The following is a 10,617-nucleotide window of genomic DNA, read 5'->3' on the forward strand; positions in this document are numbered from 1 at the left end:
AGCCTGGTCTGGTATTAAATGGGGAGGTTGGTGGCCCTGCATGTGGCAGGGGGGTTGGAGATTCATGATCCTTGAGGTCCCTTCCAAACCTGGCCATTCTGTGATTCTGTGCAAAATCAGTTCAATTTTGCACTTCAACTCTGCCTTCTGAGCGTGTGCACATGTGCACACAAAATACATTCAAATATGACCCTTGACAGGTAAGCACTGCCAAAAATCATAGAGGACACTCAGCTTTCATGTATGTCTTACCTGACCAAATCTTTAATCATGCTCACCATTTTTTGTGAGGATGCTGCTTTCTTTTATGACTGCATTTGATTATTCCAAAGCTGACTGTATTGCAACGTACCATGGAAGCAGTTTGTGAGCTGCAAGGAGCCCACTGCCAGTAGTCCAGCCTCTTGTGCTCCACAGTTTGAATACAGCAAGGTGATTTTAAACGGTCTTTCTATTCGGCCAATCTGAGCCATCATGGATTTCCATTTCACCCTAGAATACAACAAGGAGATATCAGATGCACAAAAAGCATGCTGGAGTCCACAGAATATCTAGCACAGATTCTATACTGCACCAAATAGAAGCGATGGTATTAACACGGGGAAGGAATTGAATATAAAGTACAACATAGCAGACATTCATTTAAAACAAATGACATTCTACCTAAAAAGTTCATATTCAGTTATCTTTTTCTCAGCTCCTATTGTAACTTACATTTCTCCACACAACATACAGCATAACTCTAAGACGTCAAAAATATCTCAACTGTAGAGTGATTGTAGCAGTTCAGAGAAAGATGGACGGTGGCATGCACTCTACTTTTGAAGATGGTTGCTAGGCATTGAAAGCTAGACAATGACATTCAATGGGAATTTTCAATGTATCTCACTCAAATCAGTCTATCAGGAGTCAGGGTACCCAGGTGTAGATAAAAAAAACCTACAATATTCCTAACAATCTTTAAAAACAAACAAACAAACAAACAAAAATGACGATGCTTTGTTCATCATTCCATTGCATCCACTTGGCCTCAAAAAAATCAGTGGGCCTTAAACTAACTGGTTCAACAAGCCACTGGAGATAAGGACAGTCTCTGCATCTTTTGCATTTACCTACTAAGCATACAAGACCTTCTAACCAATGAGTTCCACTACCTCCACCAAGCTACAACACAGCCCCTAAGCATCACCACTGTTACCATAATCCTAAACACAGGAATCCACAGCAGCCAGCCCATGATTCACAACTGGTGTTATGTTTATGTTAGCAACTAAAGAGATTACTGCCCACAGCTGAAAACAATGACTCGCTTCATTTCTGCACCTTAATTGTATGTGGTTTACAAGCTGCACACTCTGAATCTTGCAGTTTACAGCCTAGTATTTCAAAATGAAGTACAACCACTGGCTAAGTCAATAAACCAACTTCTGAAACATCACATCTGAGAAAGACACACCGTATTCCCTGCCACTAGAACACTAGGTCTCAGTGGGCCTCTGAGAGAAGACTAATATCTTAAACCACTGTTCATGTGTACTGGCAGCTCTTTTGAATCAGAGCCCTAAGGTCCCATGAAATATTCCAGTTCTGCACTGAAAGATGCTAACACTGAAATTTTAGTCCATTTATACACCACCACTGGAAAAGCTTGCAAGCATCCAGAGTCCACAAAGACAAGCAACTTTCCATGACCGAGAATTCTTGGAGGTACAGAGTCTCATCATCATCAAGGCATTCCCACTCAGACAAACCCCCCTCCTCAACATACAACAGCAACAAGATTTCTAACATGGTAAATACTTGCTTTGTCCCAGCATCTGAGCAAAGGATAGTCAGAACCAACTTAATTTTCTTAATGGAATCAGGAACAAAGCCCATTGTTGAGCTCCTAAGAAGATGGATCATTGTAGCAAGCTTTCAGATAAGCCAAGCTTGGCAATATCTTTACTATTGATTTTACGTCAAGCCAGATCTCAACTAATGAGGTAATATTCTTCTTCTAAGTACAGATGTTAAAACTGCTCTGTATGTATAGAAGGGCTGTCAGAATCTGACATCATTTTGAGAAATTTACACAGGTAAAAAGTTTGGAGTTGCAAGCAATCTGATGCCTAAGGCAACAGAAGCTTAGATTTGCCCTGCTAACCTACAATTTCCATTTTTGATTTTCACTAGCTTAGGCTAAACAAAAGCTTTTCCTTTTCTTACCAATCTTCGCTATGCCTTTCCATCTCCAACACAATTAACAGACTGTGCATTTTAAGAAAGATTATTTTATTATTAAGAACAATTTCTTCATTAAGAGTGACAAATTAAAAAACCCTAACGTGAAAGCTGAAACCTTTTCTGAACTGGAGGCCACTACAGGAGTTACTGCAGAAAGTTATGCTAACTGCCTCAAGGTACTATCAAAGAACATACAAATTAGAGGCTTTACATTTCTTTTCCACATATATGAAGCTAGTCATCGGATGCAAAAAGAAATAGATGACAGAACATAGGCCTGCAACTCCTGCCCTTACTAACCAGCTACAGATCTGTCCTTCTTGGCCCAGAAGAATTTTTGGTGCAGTTTGGTGCATGAGAGTCAGTAAACCATATTCCTAGGTTAGTGATCAAAATCAGTCTTTCATAACAGCAGTGCAGTCTCTCCTTTTGTAGCTTTATTTTTTAATTCAAATAGCTGTGCTCATTGCTGTCAGTATGTATTAGGCATTTTCTGAGGACACTTACCAGACTATTCCCTTTCAAAGGCTTATGGAGTTGGACACCTAATTTATAAATTCCAAATGACCTTAGGTGTTTCCAGACATTCAAATCAGCTATATCACAATTCCTCTACATACAAGAGCTAAAGTTAAAGAACTTCTGTTGACAATAGGACACCCAGACTGGGTGAAGAGGAGTCTCAAAGATGATAAGTTCCTATAGGAGTCGCAGAAGCTGGCAGGGCATTTTAGCAGGTCTGCTCCAAAAAAGGAAAAAAAAAAAAAGGAAAAAAAAAGCAGTAAAGATAGGGAAAACTAAGCAATAATCCTTTCATGAGATTGGCTAACTGATGACCATTTGTGCACGTGGCCTTGAACTCGTTCTTTCTTGGACTACCAGGAGTACAATGGCCAGTATTTTGTTTTAGAAAGAAAACAGAAAACAATAAGGCCAGCTTACTGATCACGCTCTATCATGTAAAGGGAAAAGATTATCACTGCCCCAAGCACTGCTTTTTTATTCTCATTGAAGTTTGAGTATTTAGAGCTGAAATAAACAAGTTCCATTATTGAAATAGTTTTGGCTAACAACACTGAAACAATTGTGGTCAACAACAAATACAAGCAAATGAAATCATTCAAAACAAAACCACGTAAGACTTTTTACACGAGTTTTCAGGTGTGACTAGTTTTTTTGCTCTGTGTGATAATGAGGAAAAAGATAGGGTAAGCAAAGTAGTTATAAAGTCATTATCAGTGATCTGAACAAGCACCAGGACCATAACCATGAGAAATGAAGATAGCTTTGAGCCAAGAACCAGATTAAAAAAGCTTGGGCCTGCAAACAAAAATGCAGGCACTTGATGTTTGATCTCTACTGAGATAATAACAAACATAATTTTATATATCTTTTGTAAATACGTAGAATTTCAAACACCTCACTCCCACAGCGACTCTCCCTCTAATCGAGAAGCTCAGAATACTCATATGTTATAGGTGTGGCATAAAATAACAGTAAAAAAATATGAGCTTGTCCTACTTATCTGGGAACTTAGTGCCAAAAGGTCTGTCTGTTTCTCTTTTGCTACAGTGCATTTGCAAAAAAATGGGTGGCAGCTTCAATACTACAGATCAAACCTAACAGAGGTGGTCGGGACTTTTTCTAATGAGTGACATATCTCTGAGCTTTAGAGAACTGTGTAGCTGATGGACCTTGAAGGAGGAAACACAATCAGCATAAGACTTCCAGGACCAGAAAGAGGACAGTTCACTGAAGTGATTTACTATTGCTGGAATTCATGATGAAGCACAGCTTGATTTTGGAATTAAAAGATGACAGAGAAGACTGAAGCAGGATTTTCTGGATTAATTATCTGAAAAGATGATATCTAGCCTTCTTTCTATTTCTCATTTTTCACTCTGACTTCAAGATGATCTCCTGGTAGCAACTGAAGATTAAAATATGTAATAGACATAGGCATCTATCTCTAGGTCATTTCCTCATTATCTTCCTTTTATTCTACAAATTGTGCAGCTGGGATTGGGTAACACACGAAAGTGTATATGACTTCTGCTCACTCTGGAAAGTGGGAATGTTTCAAGATGCTCTCTGTTCTTAATAACCAGTACTGTTTAAATCTTAATCGCAGAAAAACTGCTTATTTCAGAGTATCTCCCTAACAAGAAGCAGCTCAAACACTGTAGAAATAAATTTTGTTCTCTCGAACATACAAATTTTTCTGGAACTGTGCAGAGAACCAAAAAGATAGGGTAAAGTAAGAATATTTGACCTAAAATTGTTCTTAACTATTTCGTGCTTCTTCCTTCCCCTCCTTTCTATTTAGACTTAGAATAGGAGGCAATCACCTTCCACCTTTACATTCTTACAACTAAAGTCTCAGTTCTTACCAGTGCTTCGTTTCACTAAGTAATACCAATGTTCATACCAATTTCCAGTGACACTAATTCCATTCCAAGGAGTGTAAATAACATCACTTTCAGACAATAATTTAGACAATAATTTTATGTAGAATTTTTTGTAGTGCTCAAATAAGCTCTTAAACAATGACTATGTTTCATTTCAGAAATGCTACACTGTTTGTGATCAAAGCCTGTCCTGGGCAGGTAGGTATCTCAAAGGGTATTTTATGAGTTAATTCTGGGGAACTGTGGCTGCAGTTGTTTAGGCAAGTAGAGGCTTGTCAAGTACTTAAAGCAGGTGAAAAAGAAGGTTAGAAATTTATCCCAGAAAATGTTACAGATTCCTTGTGAAACTGGCAAAAAGAAAAGGAAGGAGTAGCCAGGAAGGAAGTGAGCAATAGCTAAAAGTAGGAGTGAGAGATGGATTTGAAGTAAAATAAGTTTTCTTAGTCAACCTCTGCTGTCTTTGGCTGACCAGAAGTCTTGGCTGAAGATCTCCATGGCAGCTTGAGAAGTGCCAAAGAATTCAAAGAAAACAAGCACTGGGATCTATTGCTTAAGTTCTTCACGGGAGTCGGTCAGGTGATGGAAATAAAAAAACTTTGTTGTGTGCCTGACCCAGGTTTTTACAAGACATACTGCAGCAAAGGAAAAAGCACATGGAAAATGGCAAAATCAGATGACACGTGGACCTTTCTCCTTCTTTTCCTGTTGTGATTCATTCCCTTTACCCATTTCTTCTCCTCGCTGCGTTCTGCTTCATGCAGGAATGAAAAAATAAATGTGGAACAGATCAGAGAACAAAATGCAAGACAAGATCCAGGGTTGCTGCAATTCTGTTTTTTTTTTCCTTTACCTCTTCTCACCTCTAGCCTTTGCTTTTCCATTCTCTGAACTCTACAGATAAAGCAAAAGAGGATGCTCCTGAGCTTAGCAGACAGAAGGAAGAAATTACAAAAGAGGCAGGATTAACCCTTCTCAAAATCTGACTACAACAGGACCCCTTGAACACTTAGAGATATCAGTCATTTCACCAACACAGCCTTTGGACTGAGCGCATTTTAAATTCTATACCACTAGAATCAGTGAGGGAGTCAGCCACTCTCACGTCTCCTGAATACGAGGGAGAAGGAATGACTCCTAATTAGATGTGTTCTTTGCAAAGGGGGCAAACAAAACCTGTGTCTGTTCCAGACATCCTGTCAGGAAGCTGCACAACTCAGTCTTGACAGTTCTACTTTCGGTTTTTGCTCTAACAAAGGCAATAATCTCAAGGAGAGAGATGTTAAAAAAACAGTGGCCAGGAGGGACTGCACCCTACCTTGCAATTTAAAGTCTAAAGAGCTGCAAATTGATTGTCTTACCCAGCATCCTCTTCATGGCCAACTTTCAGAGAAATTATTATATTTCTGTTAGTGTCCACATATCTGATTTCAACTGTGAATCTCTGGAGGAGAGGAACAGCATCCTGTGAATATACAGCTAGTTCCAGCAAACAAGAGTCCACGCTCCCAGGCAGGATTGGGCTGTGCAGGCTGAACTTGCATCTATCTGGCAGCCTACTCATGTTCAGAAGGAAAATGCCTCCTGTAAGAAGAAAAAAAAAGAAAAGAAAAAGGACACATTGTGGATGGAAGAGCTATAATAATATGAAAATAGATGAAGGGTTTGAAGAAAGATCTCAAGAAGAAAGCAGAGGACTATGCACCAATTATAAATAACAGATAGAAAAGAAAGGAGATTAAAGTGAAGGAGGGAAATACATTAGAAGCAATAGAAGGAATGAGAAGAGAAGAAACCAAACAAAGCAGAGTGAATATGTCCAACAAAACAAAAGCTGAAGATTTCTCAAATCAGCCAGCAGACATGAGGAGCCAGACCTGGCTTGTAAAGGATTGAGTTTTGTAACAAAAATCCACGAGTAAGCAGAAGCAGCTAATGCTAAAACACAGAGCAATAAAAGGAGCATATAAATGAGCTGGCTAGATACAGGGTACACATATACACAAAGCAGGCAGTACATATAAGGATAATACAGATTATAAGGCTCTCAGTGATAGACTATTTTAGGCACAGACAATGTACCCAACAGTCGCACACCAGAACCAGCATATGGCAGTATTTTTAAAAATATGTGACTGAGGTCTCAGTCTGTCAACTCCTATTGCTGCTGGGCTATTACTATTACTGGCGCTGGGAGAAAGCAGATATTCACTATGGGGAAACTGTAATTGCCTACCTTCAACACCTCCTTGGGAGGAGCTGTTTTCCAGAAGCAGCTGCTGCCTCTCCTGAGATACCAGGACACTGACTGAAGACAATACCCAGTCTGGTCTTCCAAAACTATCTGTAGATGTCATCCATGAGCAGCTTGAGGTGATGATACAAGAGATTTCTGTCATAAGAAGCAAAAGTTTTCATTCAGGCTTTCTCCAGTTCAAGTAGCAGGCCTATGTAGGGGCATAAACGAGCAGATCTATGGTGTATGGAGTCTCTCTCAAGAAATGAAAGACTAGAAGGGAGAAGAGAAAGCTTCTTATGCAATAACAACAAAGAATCTCTTCCAGAGCAGGTGAAGGAACATACCTGAGAGAAAAACAACTGCAAATTCTTGGCAGATGTAAACCAGCATCTTCCCACCAGTATCAACAGTGAATTTATATCAGTGGATGGTCAACCCCCAGATACAAGGGCTGTTTCAAAGATAACGCCTCATATTTCATACTGTCGGCCCACAAAGTCAGATGGGGATGTTGGTGGTATGGCAATAGAGGTTGAACCTTCCCACCAATGTTCTGTTACTTTTTATCGCTATATAGATGGCAGCAGAGGGGCAGTCTGACAAAATGGCGTCTGACACTGAAACGCGTATGAAGCAAAAGTACGTAATTGAAATCCTCCACAGAGAAAAAAAATCACAGCCATTGACATTCATCGATACTTGCTGAAGTTATGGAGGCCAAACAGTGAATATGAGCACAGGGAGGCAATGGGTAATATGCTTCGGTAGTGGCAGCAGTAACTGTACATCAGCTCCATTGGTGCAGATAGTTACAAGTGCAGCGTGCCAGCTTTGATAACAGTGCATAGTTAATGGTGTTGAATATCTTGAAAAATAGCATTTTGTAGCTGAGAATTTGCTCTATCAAATAGTGTTACTGTGCTCTTTGTGTCTATTGTAAGTTTCCATGGAAATAAACTGGAGGCATTATTTTGGAGCAACCTAAGTACATATTATTCTCATTCAAAATGCTACCTACTACAGCAAGGATATTGAAACTGTAAGGATTTAGCATTTTAACAGAGAGGAAAAAAGGAAGCCCTAAGATCTTAAGCAGAATAGCTGAGCAAAGCAAGCTTTATATATATTTTTTTCTTTTCTTTATTTTCCCCCAGCATTCTACTCTTCTCCAGCAAGATAGACAAGAATGCCCTCCTAAGAACTCCAGAGTCCATTCAAGCACTAAGAACACTAGATCATCCCGGCCAGAATTTTTCATAATCAGCATATTATAAACCAGACAAGTAATTCACTGTTCTCTCATCAATCTAATACAAGCTCCTTGAAGAGATGTTAGCTGTACAAAGCTCTCCCACACAGAATGGAGCTGAATAGATACAGTAAGCTGATATTAACTTGCACAATATTTATTTTCAGTAGTAATAATAATATTACAGTAATAACTTGAGGACCCACAGGCCATATGAGAAACTGTAAGAGTGAACATTCATATTTGGGATCCTGTCATTCAGAGGGTATTCATACCTTGTACTCACAAATTACACAGTTTTATCTCTTTGTTGCTCTACTACTTGGAAGAAAAGAAGGTAGGAATTAAGAATAGAATTAAGGTCAGGAATATAACAATGATAGGCTGTTGTACAGGCAACCCAAATGGGACAGAAGAAAATAAAAAGAGCCTCCAGAGAATTTGTGATACTCTAACTTTCAGGGGGGAAAAAAAAAAAACAAAAAAACATAATGAAAGCTGCCATGGAAAAAAAGCATCTTCTTGAATACAAAAGACAAAGTAGACAAGTTTGCCTAATTTTTAAATTTAACTGTAACCATGATTACACACACCATCGAGCATGCAAAATTTAGAGAAATATGAATATTATGGAGTTACATATCACTGTGGTTTGGAACAGGCTGTATCTCCCACCTCCTCTGTATCAAGAAAGACACAGACTTGCTGTAATGAGTCCAACACAGGCCCATAAATATTGTTGAGGGAGTGGACCATTTATGAAGAGAGGCTGACTGAGTGGGATCGTTCGGCACAGAGAAGGCTCATGGGAGCTTTTTGTCAATGTATATAGACACCTAATGGGAGTGAACAGAGAGGAAGCCAGACTATTCTCACTATTGCCCACTGCAGGAAAAAAAAAGGCAATTGGCACAAAGTAAAAAAAAAAACAACAGGAAATTCAATCAGAACATAAGAAAATACCTGAGAGTGGTAAAGCACTGGAAATGTGCTGCACATTTAAGTTGTACATTCACCATCTCATAGGTATTGAAAGCCCAATGGGGTCATAGGCAACTTGCTTTCAGTGACCCTTCCTGAGCAAGTGGATTGTACTAGGTGAGCTGAAGAAGTCTCCCTAAGTGATTATTTCACTAAATGGAAAGTCATCCCTTCAGTTTCCACATTTCCACATCACTGATGACAACTGGTTCCTTTCTCTTGAGTGCTTATGAAATGTGGCATTTATCCTGGCGACACAGTAAGACCAAATACATCCTACCTATCTCACAAGCATTTTTGTTCAGCTCACTGTTCTTTAAAAACTCCTAGAAAACTGAAAACTCCAATTGGAAAAAACCTTCATTTGGTGTCAAGAAAGCTACTTCATTCTGTGTTTGCTATAGCTCTACTAAATAGCTTTTGTTTAAAGAACTCCTTAGCCCAAATCTGGTGTATTACACTGTGATGATATAGAAGATCTTTATTTTATTTTATTTTAATAATGAAGTAAAGAATTCCCCTAAGGTTACACTGGTCTTTCAGCATCACTGTGCTATTTCCAGCCAGGAACTCAGTGCTGCTTTCTGAAGGATCCTTGTGACTGCCAGCATTTCACTTGCACCTAGATTTTGATGTAGAAATAAGGCAAATGTAAAGAAGAGGACTTGTGGTACCTGGTTCAGAAGGCTGACGAAATGACACCATCCTATTTCTTATCAGGGAGAACTTCTCAGGTGGATTTGGTGTAGAAGAGTTTACTTCATGTGATCCAGAACAGGAGACAACTACTATAACAAAACAAAAACAACAGGAGAAGGATTTCATGTTTCTACACAAAACTATACTCTCAGACTGTTAAACATGAACACAGATTTATCAAAGCCTCATTGTATCAATCCACACTCATCACAGTGTACAGAGGTAACACTGTCCAAAATAGTCTGCCACTTCTACAACAAAATATTTTATTTACTATTATGTTCTTTGGAATTCTTTATCTATCCTTCTTTTTATCAGTATAAAACTCCTAAATAGACACTGTGTTCCAGTACTGCCTGTGTTGTAGCCACTGTACAGCTGAATAGCAGGCCCATGGCTGCCTGCCAGCAACTATATATTTTATTCTGGAAACACATTAACTAACATTAATGAAACCTTTGCATTAGTCACATATCCAGAAAACATCTATTTCTACCACCATGTACAAAGGCTGGGACTTGCAAAGGAATCAGGTTATTTCCTTGTAGCTGATATCTGTTAATATGTAGCTTCATCAATACAGTTCTTATTAATCTACTTCCATTACTCTATCTCACAAATCCCTTTGTCATATAAATAAAAAAACCCTTCCTTGATAATTACAGTATTTGATCATGTTATGACATCAATATATATGCATTTGTGCATTTTTATTCATATCAAATCTTAGAGTTCTGTTATAAAGTTTGGTTGAGTTGGAAAAAAAAGATCAAAATCTCAGAAAATATGAAACGCGTGAACATGCATCCCACAAGGAG

At 38.8% G+C, this 10,617-nt stretch overlaps 1 protein-coding gene across 1 annotated transcript in view; it reads right to left on the reverse strand.

Annotated features, from left to right (window-relative positions):
* LTK (leukocyte receptor tyrosine kinase) overlaps nt 1-9,880 on the reverse strand; it is a 51,869-nt gene extending 41,989 nt beyond the window's left edge. Inside the window, exons 1-4 of the mRNA XM_052692517.1 lie at nt 9,775-9,880; nt 6,868-7,023; nt 5,993-6,215; nt 353-492 (exon numbers count right to left, since the gene is read on the reverse strand). Coding sequence (XP_052548477.1) covers nt 353-492; nt 5,993-6,215; nt 6,868-7,023; nt 9,775-9,805 — 550 coding nt within the window. The 5' untranslated portion in view covers nt 9,806-9,880. The remainder of the gene's footprint in view (nt 1-352; nt 493-5,992; nt 6,216-6,867; nt 7,024-9,774) is intronic.
* Nucleotides 9,881-10,617: the final 737 nt, after the last annotated feature.

Source organism: Tympanuchus pallidicinctus, unplaced genomic scaffold, assembly GCF_026119805.1.
Source record: "Tympanuchus pallidicinctus isolate F22 unplaced genomic scaffold, pur_lepc_1.0 scaffold3, whole genome shotgun sequence".
NCBI classification, from domain to species: Eukaryota; Metazoa; Chordata; class Aves; order Galliformes; family Phasianidae; genus Tympanuchus; species Tympanuchus pallidicinctus.